This window comes from Macrosteles quadrilineatus, unplaced genomic scaffold, assembly GCF_028750875.1.
Source record: "Macrosteles quadrilineatus isolate MER2022 unplaced genomic scaffold, UCM_ALF_1.0 Scaffold_9__3_contigs__length_116548681, whole genome shotgun sequence".
In the NCBI taxonomy this organism is placed as follows: Eukaryota; Metazoa; Arthropoda; class Insecta; order Hemiptera; family Cicadellidae; genus Macrosteles; species Macrosteles quadrilineatus.
In genome coordinates, this window is record NW_026542602.1 from 71,537,303 (window position 1) to 71,562,539 (window position 25,237).

General features: G+C 32.8%; 1 protein-coding gene across 3 annotated transcripts in view; it reads left to right on the forward strand.

Annotated features, from left to right (window-relative positions):
* Positions 1-563: 563 nt before the first annotated feature.
* LOC129003913 (cyclic AMP-dependent transcription factor ATF-4-like) overlaps positions 564-25,237 on the forward strand; it is a 39,793-nt gene continuing 15,119 nt past the window's right edge. Inside the window, exons 1-3 of one of the 3 annotated variants that reach the window (XM_054432253.1) lie at positions 564-687; positions 3,347-3,543; positions 5,016-5,100. In XM_054432253.1, coding sequence (XP_054288228.1) covers positions 3,442-3,543; positions 5,016-5,100 — 187 coding nt within the window. In that variant the 5' untranslated portion in view covers positions 564-687; positions 3,347-3,441. Of the gene's footprint in view, positions 688-3,346; positions 3,544-5,015; positions 5,101-16,802; positions 16,971-24,165; positions 24,514-25,237 lie in introns of those variants that run through there. The other 2 variants (XM_054432252.1, XM_054432254.1) reach the window with 2 other exon arrangements.

Genomic DNA, 25,237 nt, shown 5'->3' on the forward strand with positions numbered 1-25,237 from the left:
TGTCTACAAGGTTTTACCATAAATTAGTATAAATTAAATTAAGAACAAATCAAACCTCATTTGGAATTCGAAAGTTAGTTTTGCAATTGAAGATTGAGGGGACATTAAACTTGTAGTCGATTGATTACTTTTAGAAATTCTCTAAGAATATGTGTCGTGTTATTGACTGCAACGAGATAAAGCTTGAGAATGCGGTATAAATTACAAATAATTACCTCTCAAACAAAAGTTTGAATAAAGCTGTTATACAATAATCTTGAATAATTCTAAACCAATTTAAACTTTCTTGAATTCCGCGAAAATTGCCCAATGACGTCACTTTTACCCAACCCAACCTAAGCTGATGCAATAAGTATCATAAAATAGTACCTTGGAGTTTCATTGAAATAGCTTTAAAAATGTGATAAATCAGAATTTAATGAATCAAAAATGCATATAAATGACTGATTCATTACAAAAATTACAGCGATAATAAAAAAGTTATCGGTTTTAAGATGGAATGTTGGCGGATTAATAATTACAACTTTCGGTGTCGGACAGCTTCTGCTATTCATTCCATTCATTCCCCATGTGTCAAGAACAGCAGACGTCAATATATTTTTCAGCGTTTGTTTCGCGTTAATATGGGGTTCTAGGTATTTTTAGAGCCGCGTACGGCCTTGTGCCACCACAGCAAGCAAAAATGGAGTAAGTATTTTGCATAGTTTAGCTTCCTTACAGCTTAAATCTTGATAAATATGTGTGGAAGGTCATGGGGCATGGAGAACGCCTGCACGTTTCCTGTTTTTATTTATTATCCGATTGACCTTTGCATAGGCTATGTAAACATAAACAACACCAAGAGACTATATTTTTTGCACATAAATTTGTCTATTTGTCAAAGAAATTGGTCAAATAAGTGTTATTTGTAGGGTAGGCTAAGTTAAGTTTATTGTTGTAACTAGGTCCAGCAATCGGAACTTTCTCTATTGCCCTACATTGTGAGTGAGTAGACTCTTATGTGCGAGAATGTTGTTTCCCAAATTAAGTAACTTGGTACCATAGTACAGAAATATCTAATAAAAAATTAGCTGAATAATAAGTTAGGCCTAAGGCCTATCTCATCAGTGCTAAGTTAGGGCTAAGTTTATTTGGGAGATGTTTTTCTGAAAAGATAAGTTAGGCAAAAAGTTAGGCCTAACTTAACCTATTAAGTTAGGCTGACTTAATCCTCATTAAAGTTTTGAGTGACATCGGTACTTTCCTGTTACAGGGAACATTCATTAACTTATCGATGATTTGTTTTGATATAAGTTAAGTTAACTTACTTAAGTTATTGATAGCCTATTTTTGTTTCCCTTTACGATCCATATTCTTTAAACTGTGTTAATATCTTCAAACGCATTTAAATTACAAATTACTGTTCCATTTAACAGGAAAGTACCAAGACACTTAAGCTACAACTTTGTAACATGTAGCTGCCTAACCCTGCTATGTATAGAATGCAGTGGCGGTGATAGCGGGGCCCGCACACCTTGACCGGAATCTTTTGGGAAATGTAACCGGGCCAGGACCTGTGACCCCCCTTCTAACTTATACGGGCCCCGTTTCATAAAAATATTTATATTCAGTTAGTATTATACTACCCTATGTTTTTTATAACGAACAATTGTTGAAACCGTGAGAGATCTCGCACAAAGTCAGAAAATAGAGCCGAGCTTTTACAACCCCGATAACAACCTTACGGCAGAACCTGTCTGCGAGGATCAAGCGCTGCGAATTAAAGATTCACGCTTTTGCCGTGATCTTGGATGTCGACAAGATAATCCCCGTGGTTGACGATGACGATGTCTCTGGGGCCACGGGAGATGTTCAATATTTTGCCGCGATTGCGGAAAACGAAAAGATGTCCACACAACTGCGGGAGACATTCAGGATATTGCTGCGATACCGGTAGTGGAAGACAATAATGTTTCTGTGACTGTACGAGATATTCAAGATTTTGAGGATGTTGCAGAAGATGATTATGACGTTTTTTCCCAGGGAGATATTTAGGATTTTGTTGTGATTGTAGAAAATAGGATTATGTTTACGTCACCGCGGGAGACAATGATGTTGTCTACACAACCGCAGATGTCCTGGGTTTGGTTGCAATGACAGTATTATTGATAATGTATCCGTGACCTATGAAGATAGGTCCTATTCAGGATTTTGCCACTATCATGGAAGACCATCATGACGCCTTGTGAAATGCCGTGTCAAGCCGAAGTTGGAGCTTAGGTGGAAAGATAATGTTTTTAAAGATCACAAACTTACGGGGGGGGGGGGGGGGGGGGGTTCTCATCCCACTGATAAAAAGTGAGAGATCATTATTTTACACTGGAACAAAGTAAACTGAAAGGAAGGAGGTAACTTAAAAAGAATAGTTACCTAAGTGAAGTTTAGTTGGAATATAATTGTCAATGTGTTCCTAGAAAGGTATATATTCCTACGTCAAGTTAACTATTAACAGTAAGTGTTGATGGAGTGTTTCCATCCACGGACCGATTAAGTTATCCTGAAAACGGGATTTTTAGACCATGAGCGCGATTTAAATGAGATGTGGGTTAAAACAGGATTTTTAGACCATGAGTGAGATTAAGTAAAACAGGTTAATGGATGAAACAGGATTTTTGGCTCTGACGTGTGTTTTATATTTTAAACCTAATTTTGGAGAAAAACTTAGCTCAAATTCATTATATTACTGTACCGGTAGCAAATATAATAGCTAGCCTATGTTTAATTATAACTATTTTAAACATTAGCCTACGTCAAATACAACACTCGGGATTGGACAAAAAAATTCACACGGGATAAAAGGAACTTCTCATGATTCAAAAGCAGGATAAAACAGGATTTATTCAACCCAGTAAGCGGGATTTTTGCTTTTGTCTTGTGGATACACTGAGTAAATAGCCTTGTGGAAAACCAAGAGAAGGTTAAGAATTGTTAGTCTAAATTGGCAAATCCTTGATATCCTAAGCTTACTCCATTGTAAGTTATTATCAATTGTTACATAGGCTAGATCTTGCTATAGTTTGAATCGATATTTTTATTTTAGATAAATTAGGATAAGTTAGGCTACTATTGATCTTGATATCAAAGTTTTTCTACCTAATTGGTTCACTAGAGTCCAGGCCACTTATGTCCTTTAAACAGATATGATAGTAAATAAACCAAACTTTTCAAAATAGGCTAATTAGTTTCATTAGCTTACGGGTAACTTACATAGGCTATTGACATAGTGTTTAAAAGGAATTATTCATGTCTAATTTCTGTTAGCCTACCTAACTTGTAAGGTTTCATGCTGAATTTATGTTTTTTCCAGAGCCATTATGGCGTGTTTTATCGAAAACTACGTCGCAGAGACGACACAAATAGCACAAGAAAACTTAGTTGGAGTTGAGACAGTGACTGGATACAATGGCAATGTCAGGTGTCTGGTCATGGAAGGAGGAGCCAGCGAGTCCGCTTCAGCTTGATGTGGACTCGTGGCTCAGCACGAGCGACAATGTGGCTGTTGAGGTTAGTTGCAAACAGATTGTTATGATCCCACTTGATATCGTTAAAATCGTAAATGGGTTGTTAATCTTGGTGAATATTTTGGTCAAATCTAACAAAAACGTAGGAGCCGATTCCTATTCTCAATTCCATAGTGATTTCGTTTTCAAAGATTCTACTTGAGGCCTAGTAACTTTGGATTCAATAACGTGATGCCTTGGTCACATAATGATAATCTCTGGCAACATCGTGCAAACTTAGCAGATTTATGGCTTCCACAAGATCACCGTCCTGAAAAAACCCCAAAACTTTTTAAATCCCTTCTGAAATTAAAAAATAACATTCCTTTGAATATAAAATGTTGAGCCTTAAACATTCCTCGATTTAAATGTGCAAATAACTTTTTGAATGCATACTATAAATAAATGGTAGGCCTCACAAGCCTAAGTTACGGTACTTTGCAAAACAATTAACTTATCATATCTTAAAAATTAAGCTATCAAAAATGTAATGGCATCACCGCCGCAATTCTGGCTGTGTCCGGCCTAAGCCCCTGACCCCTTTGCTAACTCTCAAACATGACTAGAAAAGTACCGTATGAATTAACCTTAAATTACATTAAAGTCTGAGAACCCTGTATGAATAAATTAATTGGTTAAAATCCAACTTAAAGGCTTTCTCTCAGTGCTGTAAGTTTATGTGGGCTTTGTCAGTAGTCCAGTAGGCTATATTACTTATCTCAAGTTTACTAGGGGTGTCTTTGTCTTTTTACACCTTTTTTTTGTTCCGAGTCATATGACTCGTTGTCTAATCAAAGCTTATATAAACTATAAGTAATTTATTCTCATAATATGTACAAATTGTTACAATAATACATCTCAGTCGTCAAATATTTAAGAACAATTTTGAAACTAACTAACTTCAATTGATAGTCATTGACTTGTTGCGGTGACACTTAAAAAATAGAGAAAAATTTAATAAAACGCTAGACCGGCCACACTGGAAATACAACAAACCGACATCGGCTGCACAGCGGACCTGTCACAACTATCTAATCAATTGGTGTCATCTGACCTTGAGGGCAGAGTTACCACCTGTCCTGATTATGTCGGTTTCCGATTTCGGTACCTTTTGGTTAACCTATTTGTAATTCAAAATCAATCTTGTTGGCAAGAATTTTTCAATTCTCTTACTTTAGTAATTTGTGACACATGCAAACAAAGTTCACTGTATGCTATTTTAAAATCTTTATTTTAAAAACTTTTTAAAATCTGGAAGTAAGGTGCAAGCCTCAGACTCTCATCGAAGATTAATTTATGACATTTGCCATTCGGATAGAATAAACTTTAAAACATCAAGTAGCTATAAACCAAACTACAATGACCATCCAGGCCGTCTCACCGAACGGGATGTGTCAATAGCTTACTTTCTAATATCAATTATGTACAAATAATGAACAATAGGAGCTGTTAAAGTTTCATTGTTTAAACTTACAGGTAGAAATCACTGATGAGGTCAAAGTGTCCAGGGCTGAACATGCCTCCAAGCTGCTTCAAGATCTTGACCAATGGAGGAAAGAAGGTTGGTGTCTTTTACTTGTTTGACCCTTCCCTGACAGGCAACATTTGTAAAATGTGAAAAAATCTAATTCTGGCAATTTTTTTTTTACTTTTCTACTTAAAATACCGTAGCCTAGCATAGAACAGAGGACTTCTTAACTTTTTGACGGATAATTTCTTTGCTAAAAAAATGGTGCAGATATAACTTCTACTAGTCCGTGAATACCTAGCTTATTTATCGTAACCTATCTTTAAAAAATAATACCAGGCTACAAATCAAGAATAATAAATTGCCACAAGTAAAGTAAGAAACAGATACATTCAATGGTTAACTTATGAGGTGTCTAGCACTAGTCGCTGGTGTCGAGGGAAAATTTTATTCGTCGCCCCCTTCCGCCCTCCTTTCTTCCCTCACCATCATGTACTACAGCGCTCACGTGGTATCTGGTATCTCACAGCGCTATGTGGCCATCGCCGTTCGGGCTCTTCCTTGCTCGATACTAGTACATTTCTCCCTCAACATACCAGAAAGCGCTCGGTTGTCCCATAAGCTTGTATCGTATGTATTTTACTTCTCTGTGAAATGGCTATGTTATTTATTCGATAACATTTTATTTTAAAAAGAAACATAACATTGTAAATTTGGACTTAAACATTGATTTGTGTTTTAGAAAGATTTTTACATCAAAAAACATTATGTGGAATCGGTAGAAATAGACACTTTCTGTCCAGAACATCTGTGCTAATATATCTGTCACCTGTCCAGGAAGGGTTGAATGTTGTATTTTTGCACAAGTATGTAAGCAGAAGTAAGACATTTTAAAATAATTGTTAAAATATTATCTTAATCTATTCAAAACTGGTTTGGTTCTTTGTTGGTGCCATGATGTACAGTGTATGGAGTACTACTTTTTTCTACGTTGGACCTTAATACCTTAATTTAATACCCCTACTGAGTGTTCAAATGAGTCAGTTAAATGCTTCGTTACTGCCTTCAACTCTAGTAAAATTCTGCGTTGCTGTATAGGTTGTGTGTATTTTGTAAAATGTCCTATATATAAATAACTTTTTGCTGATAAGGAGAAAAAATTTAATCAAATTTTAGGAGTAGTGGTTTATAGTATTTTATAGTATGCAACACCCAGTAAAGAGGGGGCAAAAATTTTGGAAAAATTAGAACTCAAACTCGCGCATTAAGGCATTCCGGAGGTGTAATCATGTTCAAAAGAACTAAAAAAAAATCAACCCAATTGAGGCTGTCTCGGTCGGATTCAGGAAATAGTATTTCTTGATTAAGAAACACCACTATTTTATGTTGTTTGTTGTTGTTCCGGATCGGTGTGACAAAAAGTTAAATTACCTGTGTCCGCCGATCGATCCTGATGTATCCTATTACTGGAGATGCATTTCAGCGAAATTTAATCGCCATCATCTGTCCTAATATAAGGTCTTGAGCTTCCCTATTAGGTGCGTTTGAAGTTTTGGAGACACGTACACAAACTTTACACTTACACATGACGAATAAAACACATTAATACATGGTAGGCCTATTTTAATTTCATTAGGAACATGTAGACGCGCGTCAAGTTGTGTCTCGACTGGGGTCAGACGTTACATCATGTGTAAGTGTAAAGTTTGTGTACGTGTCTCCAAAACTTCAAACGCACCTAATAGGGAAGCTCAAGACCTTATATTAGGACAGATGATGGCAATTTAATTTCGCCGAAATGCATCTCCTGTAATAGGATACATCAGGATCGACCAGCAGACACAGGTAATTTAACCTTTTATTGAGTACCACTGGTAAACACCATAGAGATGAATAGATTATAACTGGAGTCACCACTCTGTGTTTAAAAGGGTGCCACTGTTTTTCCTGGTTTTTTCAGTTTTTCGTGTTGTTATATTGGCCATATGATTGGTTGGTTGGATAGCTGTCAAATTTGATCCAATCAGATGGGGTTATTCCAACCAACCGAGACAATGTGACCAACAAAACACAGCAACAAGCTGCCATTTTGGATGGGACGCTTTTCTCTAATGTTCAACCAGAGAGTAGTGACTTCAGTTATAATATTTTCATCTCTATGGTAAACACTTTGTTTTTTACCGGCCATCTGCGCGATTCACTACTTATTACAGTTTCTCTTCTCCAAGTTTTAGACTTGGCTGACATACCCTCCTGACAGCCCAACACCATTACCTTGTATTTATAATACACAATAAACAACATTTTTCTAAATAACATCAATGTATTTCAGAATTACGTGGCTCATTTAATATTTGTTACAAGTCTACTAAGTGAACAACCAAAAAGCCGTCTGGCGTCTACTTACAGTGTTAGCAAAATGGGAGTGCCGATGGAGACCAGGTCAAGTCCCTTGACACGCACGCACCCCCACAGGTCTCCATCGGCACTCCCGTTTTGCTAACACTGTAGTGCTTACCGCACATGCCTGCAGTGTTACCACTCCCACTCTCAAAATTTACTCCCGCTGCCTGGGTGTATTCATGAAATAAACCTTTTAAAATTAGCTCACTATGCAAATCAACTAATAATTAACAAATTAGATTAATAAAACCAAATAAAAACTAGGGCCTAAATAATCAGTTTCGGTTATAAACTTCAGACAACTGTATTTGAAAGAAGTAGGATTGCTGTGATACAAATATTTATTTTCATTTTAGGGTTCTGGAGGAGGGGGGTTCTATCCCCCTCATCCCCCCCATAGTTACGCCACTGGTCTCACAGTAATTTTAGCTGGTACAGTAGAACCTCTTTAATCCAAACTAATTGGGACCAGGGGTAGTGAATAGTTCGGGTTACAGAACATATTGTTGTTTTTACATAACAATAGCTAAAACATGGTTAAAATTGATCTAAATTATTTTGGGAAAAGTGAAAAAAATGTTTTATAAATTAAAATACAGTGTTTATTTAATACAGTAGTAAAAATGGTGAATAAACAGTACTGTACATTGATTACAGTATACAATAAAGAACTGCTGTACTGTGTATAGAGTACATCAATGAGGGGTTCGGATTAGTGGACGTTCGGATTTCGGGGGTTCGGATTGAGAGGTTCTACTGTATACTGAGAAGTTAAAGTAAACTTGGTCTTTTAATAGGTGTGGTCAACATTGTTCAAAGTTTAAAGTTTTTTGTTAAAATTTGGAAATAGGATATGTTACATTACTGACAAAGCATATTTCCATCCTCACATCTGTTATTGGCAATCAAATCAGGATTTTGTTGATTCCATATTTTTTTCAGTTATTGTTTGTTTGTCTGAATGTAGGCTATTTGATGTATATTCCCAGAAAATAGTTACATAGCTGTGTGTCCAAATTACTTTTCAATTTACTTTTGAATTTCATGTTTTGGAGTGTAGACCTAGATGATTTTTGGTTTCTAATAACAACAATCAATATTATTTCACTTCAATGTGTTTCTGAGTTTAACATTACTAAGAGTGCATACAAAAAAGTTGAAACTAAAAACAATAGTTGAAGATAATGTAAGTACAGTATAATAACAGTTATATTATAAATAGACATTTTAAAGATTTTCCATTGTATTGCAATTTATAGACCGCTCGTGTACAATCTCTTGTTATAGCACTTCTTTGGTATCTATAGGTTATCTGGTTGTGACATCCTTGGGATACTTTCATCTTTTAGTTTTGGTTAATTTCCTGTTTTCACTAATTTTAATTGAATTTGTTCCATTAATAAGAATATACCATTCAGCTTTTGATAGTATTATAGGTCAATTAGTTTAACAATGTCTTCCATTATATGTACAATTATTGGAGCATTAGGGTTTACGAATATAAAGTTCAAAATTGAATCGTCTAAGTAAGAGAGCCTTTTGACACCCTGCATTTGCTAACAATTTGAACTTGAAAAAATTTTCAGATTATGCATATTTTTGTCATATCCTCCTTCATCTTATGAATACAAAAATCCTGATTATTTTGAACCAAGATTCTGTGAACACTCAAAATTATGATAAGCAAACGTAGTAAAATGTCTCATTTAACGTGCAACTGACAAAGAATTGTCCAATCCATTTAACTTCCACCGTTTCTCTCCCATCAACTCAGCCAATGCACACCTGACCAAGAGGGGCATCTTCAAACTGTCTTGAAGCCAGTGAGATGCTTTAGATCCATTGGCCATTAATTTAGACCTGATTGTCTACTTCATTTAACATACAGGTGGAATAAAATCACAAGCATAGTGTACCTAAAATTGACTCTTAAATCAGCATAAGTGTGGCTTTCATTTTTTTTTAATTCTGTTGTAGTAGCAAGTTGAACCTTCGTTGTGTTACTCTTGTGTCCAATACATTGACAAATTGTCACTTAAGATGTACTAGTGCATTTGAAAAAATTGTCAAAATTGAAAAAGTTATAGGCTCTTTTTCGTGTTTGTTTGTAATGGACATTGGATGATTTGTTTAGTTTCCTGTGCATATGTAATACACTCGCAAACAAACGCCGCTTTGTCCAGTCCATGTCAAGAAACAATACGGATCATGTTCGTCTAGCGCTGTACAACAAGTAAAGATGTTATTTTTGTTTTAAGATAGTACCATTGTTTCTTTATTTTCCATAATACACATGAGCAGCTTCTTCCTTTAGGCTTCTGCGTTTAGTCGAGTAAGTCGTTTATAGAAAGGGACCAATAAAGTGTGCTGGGGTACGGTAAATTTACTGGTCAGTTTTGCTATAGGTTACAACAACGTTATAGGCTGTCGACGAAGCTACCTTACCCTCGCCCGCGAGCAATAAACTCGTCCTCCTCAACAATGCTAATATTCAGTTAGTGTGAATCACTTTGACGAGCGCCATTGTTTAGAGTGTTGTGATAATTTACTAATTAACCTATATTAGAAGATACTTCATGATAGAGAATATTGTGAAATTCCACATGAAATAATAGTTAAGTCCAAAGAAATTAGCTCAAATCTGCTGCCTGATGAATCTAAAACAGATATGAGTTGGAACATTCCAATTTTACAAAGTTTGTTAATTATTTAAAGAATAACTAAGGTTATTTTAGTCTACATGTACATGAATGAACAAAAAACTTGTTGCTGGAAGTATGGTGAAGAGTATTTTACACAATTCATCTGGAAAGGTGTTTATGGTAATCGCATGAAATCTGTCATGCTTGTACCGTAAACAACTTTTTCCCAGCCTTGCAGCATAACATGGTATTATACACAGCATAGTTTTGACACGTATTCATTGTCATATTATCTTCTGATGTTGTTCGAACCTTTTTGTAGCTAGCACAAAGGTCTGGGCCAGGGGTGCCTAAACGATGAGTCTAATACGACATTTATTCAACTACAAATTTTTTAAATTCTCAATGAAAATATAATGTAAGCAGTAATTTTACATGTACTATTCTAATTCTCAGTTTCAAGTCTGTAATAAACAACTGATAAAATGACCAATGACCCATTGATAACTCGTGCCCCAATTAAATTGTTCTCTTGCTCAACAAAAATTGTTATCTCAAATATTGTTCTGAACAAAGGGCGGAGTTAGTCTAGTGTTTAAAAGAGTTCAATGATCAGTGTTAAGATTTCCTTGCCTTACTGATCACATTGAGACACTCAAGATTAGATTAGCTGAAAAATATGAGTCGAAAACATAGACTTGTCATATGGATTGGAATTGCTATAGGTGAGAATACAGTTATTCGCTGCGCGTAAAAAGTGTGTTACAAAACAGAAGTATTCTAAGCTATATTTAAAATATATATGTCCTTATTTTTCAAAATACATTTAGGCCCCTAAAATATATTTAAACATATACTTCAAGATCTTATAATCTCCCAAGTCTTAGAGTTTAAATGATAATTTTATTTGTCACGATCTCTTTAGGAAACGTCAGAGATTATTTTATAGCAATATATACTTTTAGTTTACCTATCACTGTTCTTAAGTATTTAAGTTGATTCTGCTTAGCTGATTTTTTTGCGATTTCGGTTTTAGAGGAAATGAACATACTTGGTAATTTCAAATCTTGAGAATAATTTTGAATAAGTGTTCTAACATATCTTACAATTAATAATAACTTTCCAATTTACAAATTGGCTGTGTACCAGGAGTGCTGCAATTTGAAATCAATAATAATTATAAAATCAAACCTTTTTTATGGAGTCATAATTTATATGCCCAAAAATAGACATCATTTCATGGTTGTAGTCATTATCTACTTATATAACGACCTATCACAATCTGGGGAGAGGTCAAGGATTGTAAAATTGTGATTATGAATCAATATAAAGCTGAATCCAAAGACTGGCATGTCAGATCTTGTTAGGACAAATTTAGTTACCATATAGGTGATGTATTACAAAGTTGTGCACCTGAACTGTATGCATCTTTTATTACATTCTCTTGTTTATAACATTAAATAAACGGAATCAGAAAACTGACACATATTTTCTCCAATTAGCTTGCCAACAGCCTTTATAATGGATATCTTAGAAGAAAAAAAAAACATGGTGGGAGTAACTAACTACGGTATGATATTTTATTGGTAAAATCACACAAATTGCAATAACTTTTTGAACCGTAATTTTACAGAAATATTTAGGGGTACTGTTTTGTTTAGAATTATAAGAACCATAACGTACTAAATTTTAAACAAAATAGTTTGAGTCGTTGTTTTTTAAAGTTAATGAAAAATCACAATTTCAAATCTAGATTAAAAAACTCATAGACTCATGAACCCAGTTATTAATTTCATAAAAAAAAAAAACTGAACCAAATATAGTCAGTTGCTCTGTACACATCCAAACACTCACATAGACATCACTTCAAAAGACCAATTTTTTGGGTTCAGGGGATCCAAAATAGATATTTTCACCCAAAACTCAAACTCAAAGATTTTGACAAATGCAATACTTTCTCAATTTCGGTACTATGTATAGGGGGAGAAAATACAAAATAATGACCGAAGCTTGTTTGGAATTTTACTGTGGAAAAGTAAACTTTTGTCTCCGCATTTTTCCTTTGAATTACAGTACGGTAATATTTGGTTGGAATAAACAACAAACTTAATAGACAAGTTTGAAAACACTTTCCCTTTTCCTTGACTTTTCAGTTTTGAATTCCTTCCACCAGGCCTTAGACCATTGGAATGTCCTAGCAAACTCATTCTGTTTAAATAATTGCAGCGAAGAAAAGAAAAAAAAAAAAAAAAAACTTAAAAATACTATTAATAGCTCAATTTCTACGTAGTACAGATATCACTTATGTCCATTCATACAATTTGCACCACATCGATCATGTTTATCTTAAACTTTTATTTACAACAATAGAGACGATAAGAGGTTAACCAAACAGTATTTCAATTAATTATCTAAATGAGATAATAGAGATTTATAAATAAGATATAAGAAATGTATTGTGTCTTTTGGGCTCAATATATCAAGCATTAGTTGTACTTATTACCGAGTCTAGAAATTGTGTCATTGCATTAACACAGTGTGCCGAGAGGTGTACATCAATAGGAAAATGTATCAAACGATGATGTTCCATTGACATAAATGAATAATCTTTTGGGTAATTTCAAACCTATAGTTAGAAGCTTGATGATAGTTTTATTGATTTGGATCCAAACATATAAAGTTGAAATCCCTCGCTCACTCACTCATTCATCACTAATTCTCCAACTTTCAGACCAGTTAGAAGGCTGAAATTTGGTATGCTCATTATTAGGGTTGAAAATACGAAAGCTAAATATTTTTCATAACCATTTTACCAATGGGTTCTATCCTAAAAAAACCCTTAATGTTTCAATGTTATTCCTATGGATATTCAGTTTTCGTTATTTGTTTATTGTACCGTACTCTCTGCACTTCCAATGAACTGCTGTGTCAAAGACAAGCGTATGATTTAATTTATTGTTATTTTTCACCATTTTTGATAAGGATCCCAAATTTTAGCTTTAAGCCTATTTCTTAATGTGATGAATGACCCGTACTTCTACCATGTAATAAAACCCTGTATCATCACATTTTTTTAAATCTTATAAATCCTTTACTTTTTTATTGTTATATTATCAATCACACTCCATGATTATTACTGAAAATAAATCATTACAATCTTGACAGTTTATTACGATTATCCCAGGTGGCATGATTATCTTGCAACTGATTATATGTTATCTTAGAGATTAATTGGAAACTATTTAGGTTCAAAGAGTTTAGCCACACATAAGGAAACTAGTTTGATTGTAACTATAGTAATAATAATCAACACAATTTACTGCACAAAAGAAAATCTAACTTATTGGTCCTAAAATTATAAAAAAAAGTTTTAGCGGTTTTAAATTATATAAAAAGTTTCCAACTGAATAGTTCATTTACTACACTGAAACTGTTGTTTTGGTTTTAAGTTTACGTCTCAATAATCTTTATGTCATAATCATTGAAAATTACTCTTGAAATTGGAGGTTTAGGAGATAAGTTTCAATACAAGTAAAAAATTAATCAAATTACTAATAAAATTATTTTTTTAAGTTAAAAAATTTCATAGTGTTACGGTTTTTACATTTTGTTTCTTGGCATGGCATTTGTCCTACATAGTAGTTTGGCTTAAAAGATTTTTATAAAAAAAACATGTAGGCTCTATTTTGTTTATAATGTAGCCTATTTTGATTTTTTTTTATAAATTAGCAAGTTTAAAGTTATTGAACCAGGAAAGGTTTTACAAGTCCTTTCGGTAAACTTGATTCAGTTTTCTTAGTAAAAAAACCAAGTTGTAAAACAAACATTTATTTTGATCTCAACTTTTGCCTAAATCAAAAACTTAAATTATTGCATGATGATAAGGTGGACAAGTAAACCTACATTTAGATAGGGTGATGAAATATCTTTAAAAGCTGATGAAACATTTCTGCAATGCCAAATATCTAGATATCAATATCACCTGATTTCTGCCTGATCAAGCTATCTCCTTTCTGAAATAAAAATTAAAAAAAAATTACAAAACAATTTGCAAAACAAAGAAATGTTAAAATCCATTGCCATATTATTTATTAATTTCATAATATAGGTAGGTAACTAAATAATTAAGCTAGACTATCTAATTTACTATTGTACGTCAGTTCAATTAGAACTTATTAGGGCACAAACGGAACTTACTAAAGCACAAACGGTTTCACATACGGAAAGTTGTTGTATAAAAACAAGCGGTTTATTTCATTCAAATAAAATACATAGTTAACAAGAAAAGTAATAATGTAATAAAAACTTAAATTTTAATTATAATCAATGTTTTAAGGTAACGAACTGGCCATTGTATTTCAGTCTTTTGTTAGTTGAATATTCTTATGTAAAGTTTGTTTTAGTTAACGTGGAGGCTATTAATAATATGTTATGTTGCTAAAATGTAAATTCAGCCCAATGATTTGGTATTTTAAAATATTCTGTTGTGTAAAGATGACACACTAGAGTATTTTAGAAATGTGAGGTGTAGTGCCAATAATATGTTTTTAATTTGAATGTCAAACAGCTTTTCAAAGCAGTATAAATCTTCTCACACCTACCAGTTGGAAACAAAGCCCATTGCTTATAGTTGAAAATTTTGTTATATATATATAGACTGAGATTCAACTATTCCAATTGTTTTCAGTCTTTGAAAGATACAAATTTTGATGTAGGTCTATACTTGTCCCCTATCTAATCTACTTCTTGATCAAAGGAACACCAAGGGAAAAATATTTTTGATAAAACTATTTTAAGAGTCAATGATGAAGACTTAATCTAAATTACATGTGAGGACTTTGTATTTTCACTAGTCAAAAGAAATTACTGTAAACAACATGATAAAGCGTCTTTGGCAACAAGTGATTAGCAGCTGACAACTCTTTCAACCATATTTCTGTTGTTATTTTTCCAATAAGTTTAAAATTTCTTCGTTCATTGAATATTTTCATTTTAGTAAATTTCTTGTTGTCTAATCACTCTTTGGTTTGATAATTTGTTGGGATAATCGTTTTATGGAAAAATTAAAATAATTTGAGTGTCTAAGAAATCTAAGACTTAATATTTTTGTACTTATAATCAGTATTTTGAAAGTAGGCTATTAGTTATTTCACTTTATCATGATTTCAGACTTTGATAAACATTTCTAGGTGTTATTATACCTTGCTTGAATAAATAAGGTAATTTGTGTGTCGTCATAATTTTTTTAATCTATTGGCATTACACTCCGTTCACAATATTTAGGCGGTTTGAGGGGAAGTTCTTCCACCACTTTTTTCTGCTTAAATATTTGTTGCAGATGATTGACTTTTTTACAAATGTCAGCTGTTGAGCTATGTTTTAATGGGATGATCAAGACATGGAGGGGATAGATTTCTTGGCCTAAAACAGCCTAAATTTTTTGAACGGAGTATTCAGTTAATAATAGTACTGTAGGTTAAAAAAAAAACATGTGTTTGACTTACACAAAGGAGTTAAAACAAATAGAATAAAACACATATAAATTGTATTCAATGAATTAAATTAGTTTTATGACATCTTAACAACAATAAATAACATTGGTTTTTGTAAACTTTTGTCTGAAACGTAAATTTTGCTATTGAATAAAGAGGCAGAAGAGAAATTCACCGTTACTGAAGCGCTTAGTTTATAATTTTTTTTTTTTATTGATTCAATCAGCTGTAAGCAGGGTATAGGTATAATTAATAACCTTACTGAAATAAACACAAAGATAATTAAAATAGTGCAGATGAAAATTCTGTTTTTAATTTTTACTGGCTTGGAGACCATCAATATTTACTTTTAATGGACATCCCTGCGAATTTCAAGAACATTAGGCACACGTGTCAATTGGACTCACGATATTTTGAGTGACATTTCAGCCCCGTTGGTGCAGTAGTTTGTTTTCACCAAAACAAACAGATGCACTAAAACCGGACCATATGGTTATAGTGCTCGCCAAGTAGTCAGAAGGTTTAACGATTTTATTCTGAGGAAATGGTTTATAAAAAGCACTAGCTGTCCTTCGTCATTGGGCTTTTAATAAATAATCATGACTAAAAAAAACCAGCTGATTTTAGTAACACAGCTGTCATCTCGTTTAATCACTCATTATCATCTTTGTATTAAAAATAGGAACTGTGGTGTCGGCGTTGTCAAAATCTATTTGAATCTAATCTATATTGCATCTATGAACAATGAGAAAGCACGGTCCTGGTTATCCAAGCAGATACCCTTGTAGAAGGTTGATGCTTAGGACATATCCTAGTGTAAACCAATTTGGCATCCAAGCTAGATTTTGGGTATCCAAGATTACAGTTCCCATTTAGTTATAAGTTTCACTCAGCACTAATTGAAAAATATTGAAGTCTGTATTTTTTTAGTTTTCTGAGGTGCCATTTAAAAATGCAATGTATTTTACTCAACGGGTGTAGACTGATTATTGCTTTCTAATATTAGCACCTTTATCTCAACAACCCATCAAACTAAAATTTCTTGCTTGTCAAAGTGATGAATAAACACCAGGTTTAACACCCGCTTATTTATAAGATATGGAACGCAATAATCCTTCAAAAACAAAAACACTCGAGTTTATCTACCTGGCAGTGAGTGCAAAATTTACCATCGGATGGAGTGGGAACGGAGAGATAGTGGGAGAACACGCGTGATAGTAGTGACCCATGATAAGGTGTTATCTACATGTATATAAACAAGCGGACGGAGAGAGTAAGTCAGTTATGATGATGCAAGTGCTGCCAACGGATCAAATGAGGAGCAAAGCAAGTCCCGTCCACCGTTGCCATCGTCACCATCACCACCATACACACCATCCGCACCATGTGCACCATAGGAGGCAGGTGCAGATGCACTACGGACGAGGTATGGGTCTCTAGCGCTTCAAGTCCACTCACTCGTGTATATTTGAAAAACTGTGTATTATGATTCAGTATTGTGTTTTTTGATATTTTTGTACTTTTTTACATGGCGAGGTGACTCGCTAAAATACATGTATTGAACTTTTGGTAGTTCTTCATTTAAAGTCAAATATCTTTTTTCAAGCAAAATGAGTTTTTATAAATTTTTAACTTTATTTGATTTTTAATTTATCATCTCAAAGTGAATCACAGTTTTTCTTTGCGTTGTTATCTGAGCCTTGACAGCTCTAGTTCACACATTTCAGTTGGTCAAGTATTCAAATTATTTTTAATTAATACAATTTTTATTGTTTTTTTATTTTATTAGAATGACATTACAAGTATACCATAACATATGTGACAGTCCACAAATTGATGCATGTAGTAGAGTTTAGTGTAAGAGACTTTGTCTCATTAGTTTCTCATTGTTTGATGAAGGTAGAGTGGTAAGACTGTCTAGTCTTAAGCCACTCTGTACATTTTGGTCATTAGAGATTCACCAGTGTGGATACTTGTCAGTCTTGAATTACTCTACGCATGCTGGATCGTACTGTGTTGTTCTAAATTAGTTTTGTTGGTCGCATTGCTTGCCGTCTTCACCATTTGATTATGGAATAGTCACCAGTGTGAAGAGAAGGCCTCTTTTTGTCCGTTTTGCCATCTTCACCATTTGATTATGCAATAGTCACCAGTGTGAAATGGCACGGTTTGTTCATTTTGCCGTCTTCACCATTTGATTATCTAATAGTCACCAGTGTGAAGAGAGGCACTTTATTTTGCCACTTTTGCCATCTGTTTTCAACAACCTAATTTCACGATTCGCTTACCATCCAACTGTACCTTTGAGAGATTTTGCTGTGCAAAAAGATATTTGATAGACTCCCCCTTTCCTCCCTTAGAGTTAAGAAACTTCAAGAGACAATTTAGTCCAAAATCAAAGTGAAACATTGTTTAAAAAGTCTTTCTCACACGGAAAGCTATTTGATGTTTAAAAGAAGCTTCAGCATTGTTTAATGCTGATGAGTTAAAAAAGAGTGAATATAATTCTCAATGAGAAATATTTATAAACAATATTTAAATTATGTAATGTTATTGCTTTGTAAATAATAATTTTCTTGAGAAAAAGATTACTGGTGTCTCAAAAATATGCATACATAAAATATAATTTTTGACAGAATATAATTGAGAGCAATAAGCCTAATATTAAAGTTTGAAAGATATTTTCACATAATCTCTGATTCTACCAAATTTCTTGGTGATGGAAACATATTTAAAACAACCAAGCAGGTTGTGGAATATGTGACTAAATTCTTAGCCTACACACAGTGTAGTGTGACATCTAGTTCTGCCAATCGTCCGAAGCTACTGAGCAGCTGAGGCGTATGAGACATGGAGAATCCAACAGCGCTTCTACCATGGACTTCACTACGGCCAGAGTATGTTATTGAATAAAAAATATGTTTAACTATATAAGCTCTTCATGTTTCACTTTCCCCTACCTTTCCCAAACAAGTTTAAAACAAGGATATGCATTTGGTGTTGTGTTATTACTGTCTCATCTTGTAGTTCTGGGGTATTCTATCATTTTGCAATATGATTCCATGTCATTTACAGTTCTGTGCATGATTATATTCTTGGTAAAATAGGTTTTCATCTTAGATTGTTCGGGGGTTTTTATTTTTGAAGGAAAATAAAATAGAAACTGGAGAAATATACACTATCTAAAATGTCAAAACGATTAGAAGATGTCTTGTTTTTGAATTGTATACTTCTTCAACTTTTACTGGTCCATTTTGTCTTTATAAATGGTGTAGACATGATATGGGTCTTCCAAGATTTCTTAATTTCAGTTTTGTTTTATGGTTTAACTTCTTTATTTATCCATGTGAGGTTTTGATTTTTGTTCTTTGTATTCTGTTATATTACTTCATGAAGTTTGATTCATTACTAGTTGCTGATGTTACCTTTTCGACTTAAGTTGATCGAATTGTTGATTGAACAGAATAGATGCATGGTTCCTGCTGAGAGCAGACTGCCTCTGCAATACAGATGTGTTGAGCTTATTTCTTCTCTCTTCTTGAAGGAGCTTGTATTGTCAGCCCAGTTGTTCCTACTGTACCATTGATTATGTATTCTCAATACAATAATTAGTATATAGTCAATGTTCCCAATTAATTTTACAACTCAACAGATTTATTTTCCTAACTAAAATAATTAGGCGAAACTTAACTGTCACTAAACTCTTAATCTCTATTAACTTTTTATAATCATTTTGCACAACATGTTTTTGGTATACACTAAAATAAAAAACATAAACTCTGCCATAGAACACTTTACATACGATATACATGTTACAATGATGGTAATATATTTTGGCAATCTATGTTGCCATCTTCAGAGCAACTGAAAAATCAAGATGGCAGACAGTGTTTCTATTGTAGCTGACATCTGATTTTTTCTTACTTTCTCCTTCCTATGGAATTTTTTGTAGGTTATGTTGCATTCAAAATTAGCTGCTTGTTAATTAATTTATTTGCTTGTAATGATTTTGTAGCCTTAGGACATGAGCAAGGATTTCAAACAAATTATACTCTTCTTTAAAAATAGTTTACCTACTTAAATTTACCCTACATATGTTTCAAGGTGACAACAGCATTTTTAATGGTTTTGTCTAGCTTTTGAAGTTATTTTTTTAATCATACAAATCAGTTAAGGTGTCTTCAAACTGTCAAATCATCTAATCTTATTCAAGGGGATTTATGCATTTAAAGCTTGTCTTGTGCTTATAACATTATTGTAGGCTTAAGAAAACGTTGCTGGTAAACAAATTGAAATAAAAGTTGTCTTGCGATAACTTTATACTTAACACTGTGTTAAGGTTATACTAGGTCTTGCTCTCAGATGGTTTGCTTCTTTGAATACAACCAAAGAATTTTGTAAAGCCGAAAACATGTTTAGTGATGTGCTAGGTATTAGGCTTTTGGTTATGACAGGCAATATTATCACTTCGTGACAACGGATTTAAGTGCCCGGTGTTACATTCTGTGTTGTTAGGAACAACTGCATGCTTCTCCACATCTACGCAATGAAAATCGAAGTTTATAATTTCAATTATAGCTGTTTAAAATTTATAATACCATTACGTTTGTTTCAAACTGCTATCACATGGCCAAGGGCGTATTCATGGGGTCGGGATCAGTAAGGGCTTACTATAAATAAACGTGCTCAATAAAACATTCTCCGTTCATAAATAAAGTAAAATAAAACACTGAACATGCAATGTAATTCAATCAACCAATGTTTTTTTGACAAATGATAATTTTTTAAAGCAATACATATTTAGTTATAGAAAAATTATTTTGAGTTAACTTAAATTTTGCCTGGGAATCAGCTTTTTTGCCTGTATGTAATGAAATATATGTATTATTCAATACTTAGTAGATTTATGGTACCCAGATGTTAATAATGCCAGTATTTGAACACTCCAAACGGCACATGGTACATGATAAAAAAATCAGAAAATTGCTGCTTTCGATTCTTCTTATTACAATTTATATAAATAAATGTTATTGGAGTTTGAATACTTAGCTCTCATTGATCATTGGGAGTTTTCAATTAATGATTGTAGTTAAACAATTAATTGATCTCGGTCAGTAGCAGATTGTCACTCCTATGCCATATCTCATATCTCTTATTCATATTCATCATCATATTATCCTATATTTCATAATAATATAGGAATAGTGTCTAGTTTTCTCGTCCAAATTGCTAAAACTAGTGATTGATACATTTAAGTACGATTAAAAAAAATATATAAAAATGAATTATCATAAAATTTATTTTCTCTAAACAATAAGCCCAGATAATTAACATATCAATGTAAATTAAAGTACAGTAAAAGAAAACATAGAACAATCAATGGAGGAAAATGCTGAATTAATTAAAACCCTTTTTAATGATTTTAAAAACTTATTTTGGATTTTTGCTAATTTTAAATTTTCTGGAAGGGGGTGTTAAACTATGTTTCCTTAATAACTAGGTTTTATCTTATAAAATTCAAAATTTTGCTACTCAACCAATTGGTGTGATATTGTGTTATATTTATACCCTAGAGACCCTATAATTGTTTGCATCCTTTGAAATTATCATTGTCAATTTTCTCCAATAGTGTTCAATTGTATTCATTTCTAGTAGTGATGAGTTAATAACTTGACATTGAATCAATTTTATCGTTTTTGGTCATGTATGATATCAAACCTTATAGGGGGAAGACAAAATTTTTATGGGGGCCTGGTCCAAATTTTGCATCCGTCTATACTGGACTTCAATGATAAAAATGCAGAATTCCGTGGTGGGCTTGATAAAATGAAAGCAACTTAATAACGTGAAGCAATAGGCCTAAACAAATCTGACTGAATAGTGAATACATAACATTGAATCCTTAGTGTCACTATCAAAGAGGAAATCACATATTTATTGCTTTTGCACCAATCATATATGAGATTATATAACGTTTGTCGCAAACTATCGTGATGAAATTATTTTAGTGATTCCGGGTGCATTTGTCAGGGCCACCCGTCGGAGTAAACGACCAATCCGAGTGGTTAATCTAGTCATTATTAATTATGTCAAGGTTCTGCCTCCTAGCTCTCGACACGTTTTGCATATTATGGAGATCATTAATGGTTTCAACAGTAGTTTCTTTATTAGGTATCATTCTATTTTCGTTAGGATTTGCTTAAGGAAATTATGTTTAGTTTTTTTTTTTTTTACTAGAAATGTATGAAAAAAAATGAAAATATTTATTTTGAAATACTTTTTGTTCATAATTTTTTTTATTTTTAACCCTTTGATCTCTAAAATTATCTTTGCGAGTATAACTAAAAAAATGAGTGCTACTATACTCCGATTATCAAAAGATAATCTCATCTCTGTCAAGTGTCTGGCGGAGTGGCCGCATGCTGACCGAGTTTGAGTACAAACAAAAACAAACGTTCCATTTTAGAAACGTTGAACTCCATGAAAAACGTGTTTTTACAAATTTAACAAAAAACTTTAATTCATCGAAATAAGATACAAAATGTTTAAAACCTGTACTAGTACTAAAAACGTGCCTGACTGCCTTTTTAATCACCCTCTTTTGGAAATTTCTAAACTTCTGTTTTATGTTTCCACAAGTTTGTGAAATAGAATGTTTGTACTTAAACTCAGTGGCCACGCGACCACTCTGCTAGACACTTTCTTTCGATAATCGGAGTATAGACAAGAAGGTACTGCAGTCAAGTTTAGATCTGCTATGTTTGGGCCTTTAGTTGATCAGTTGTAGTGAATCCCATAGGGAATAATAGAGATCATTGAGTCACTTTTCAAAAAATTTCTAATACTATTCCATCCATCGAAAAATAATGACAACCAGTCACAGGAAAACAATCACTGCAATCACTGTGGTTTGGAGATTGATGAGAGGCCTTAGTGTTCAAGAAATTTTGTGAGGTTTGAATTTTGAGCTGGACGCGGGACCGATTTACTTTTGTTTTGGTTTCTCCAAAGGCCAAAATTACATTATGATCTAATTCATATAAGTTGTTAGCTCAAATAACTCAAGTAAAAATTACCCAGCTTTGATAAAATTTTGATTTTCTGTTAACAAGAGAGAAAAAATTGCAACATAAATACCCATAATTATATTAAATCATTAAAATAGTCATTGTTGCGAAGATCAATTTTGCTTATATTTGATATTAGTCACTATGATGACATTGGTGATTATTATAGCTATAGAACTCATTGTAATGTTCACTAAAGCTCAATTATCTGCTGTACTTCACATTTTGAACATACGTTTAGAAAATACAAAAATATTGGGGGGTAAGTAAATCATCGAAATAAAGCTAGTTTTGTTAAATCATTATAAAAAAAATTGAAATAAAACAAGCAGGAATGAACCACAACCAACGTTTGTCAATTTTGTGGTTTTGCCCTGTTGACAATTATTTTAAAAGATGCCACAATCTTAAAGATTTAGGTGTTATGATTCTTTCATACGTATTATGTTATGTGAGTTGTAAAGATAAAATACATATTTACGTAAGACCTTGGTGCCCTCCTTTAACATTGGTTGGATTTATTTCACATTCTTTATATAGATTTAATAAAATAGACAACAATTTTTTAACTATATTAAATATCTAATAATATATCTAGAATATTGTTTTATTTATCTCTTTATTTTCTTATTTGTATGTTCTCTCTTGGGTCTATGTTTTTTTTACTACAAACATAATCACCCTTTATGAAACACCTCAGTTGCCACATTAAATCTTATAATCAAGGCACACATTGTCTTAACAAATTTCTTTACACATTGCTTGGATAAAATATGACAATTTATAGAAAATAACAATATGTGTTGTTTTAAATTATCATCAAACATTAAGCAAAGGATTTTTTACCTTATCATATTCACTTATTTTAGCAATATATACAAGTTTTTTACTAGTGTAATTCTTAAAAAAATTCAAGCCAAACAAAATTAATTGCAAGAATATTTATTTGATTTGTTATTTTCAAAAATGATTACCAAAGTATTAATTTATAGGATTTAAATACTTAATTTCTGCACACTGATAAAATTATTCAAACTCAAAAATATTACATTTGAAAAGCCATTAAAGAATATAAAATAAAGTAATTTTAATTTGTTGCTTGTTTATTAGAAAGGCCTATTACAAAGTTAGTGACGTTTTAAACTATTACTGGAATGTGACAATATAGCCCTGGGTACATAACACAACATTACTTTTCTGTTGAATTTTATTATTACATTTGATATAATATATCCTATTTTTATTGATATTTTAAAATGTATTCAAATCTAATAGGAAAGAAACAGCTGATAAAAGGACGATTTTATTCATGACAAATCACTTGTACATACATACATCTTGTAAGCACTGTATGTTACGTGCCAAAAAATAACCATTCTATCAATTTACCTACATACTATAATTACTGTATCAACAATCAATGAATTTCTTGTAAAATGTGAGTTAAATATAGCCAAGTGGTGTCAAACAGCAATTGCCAGTGTGATTGATATGGGTCAGTGATAGTGAGAGGGGGGGAAGTCCACTGGTCTGCCTCTTTCTACCTAGTGTCAGTGTGTGACCAGACCACCAGCCGACCAGTCACAGTGTAGTGTCGTAGTGTCTCCGTGTACCGTGTACTAGATGTGTGCAAATGTTGCGACTTTGTAGTATGACGCCCGAGTACCTTTTCATGTGGAATCATCTTATTATCTTCAACTCGCAGAAACTCGTGAAAAGAAGGTGAACGGCGAGTTTCGCTGTGTAGAACGTTTTTTCAAACTTTTTCCAATCCCACCTGTTCGAAAAGTCTGATAATAGAGACAAGTAGGTTATTTTTTTGTGTTATGTTCGCCCTCGGCTATCAAGAGTCGTTCTACCCAGATATGTATGTGCCGCAGATTATGTCTCCGCCTTATTTTGGTAGGTAGTTGTTTAAGTGTCGGAATGGTCAATTTTTGTGTGGTATCATTGTTTCTTTAAAGTTATTTTAGGTTTTTTTGGTATAGGTTATTTTTCAAAATTTTCCCTTATTTTGACACCTAAGTTCCCACAGTTTATCTGCTACATAATAATTTCAAGAGGTAAAACTAATAAAGGTTTCCTTTTTTTCTCAGTCTTCCACATAGTTTTTCTCTCCAATCTTTGGGAGTTACAATCTTTCTATTCTTAATTCTATATGTTTTTCCATTAAACAAATTAAAAATAATCCTGCCAGAATGTTGATTTGTAACTAATTAAAATTTCTTCTTATTCAAAATGAGCGTAATTGTTTTTAACAAAATTTTCTTCACCCATGATTAAAAAATGTATCTTTAAGTTGTTCTGATTAGGTGTTAACTAAAACAAGAAAGTAATCATTTTCATATGTTCCTTTACCGTCTAAATTGTCGTCACATAATTGTGTTAAACGTTTTATGATAACCATTTTTAACCAACCTGGTGAATAAATAATATTACTACCATAATTTATATTTATTAGTGTTTGAATCCGGAGGAAAAAAAAACAAAAAAATTGTAAGTAGCAGAATGAACACAAAACATGATTAAAAATAATATAAAGTTTTTAACACACTTTCCAAGTCATACAGCAACAAACTAATAAAACGCCTGGAACAGGGGTTTATGAGGTAAAAAATGGGGATCT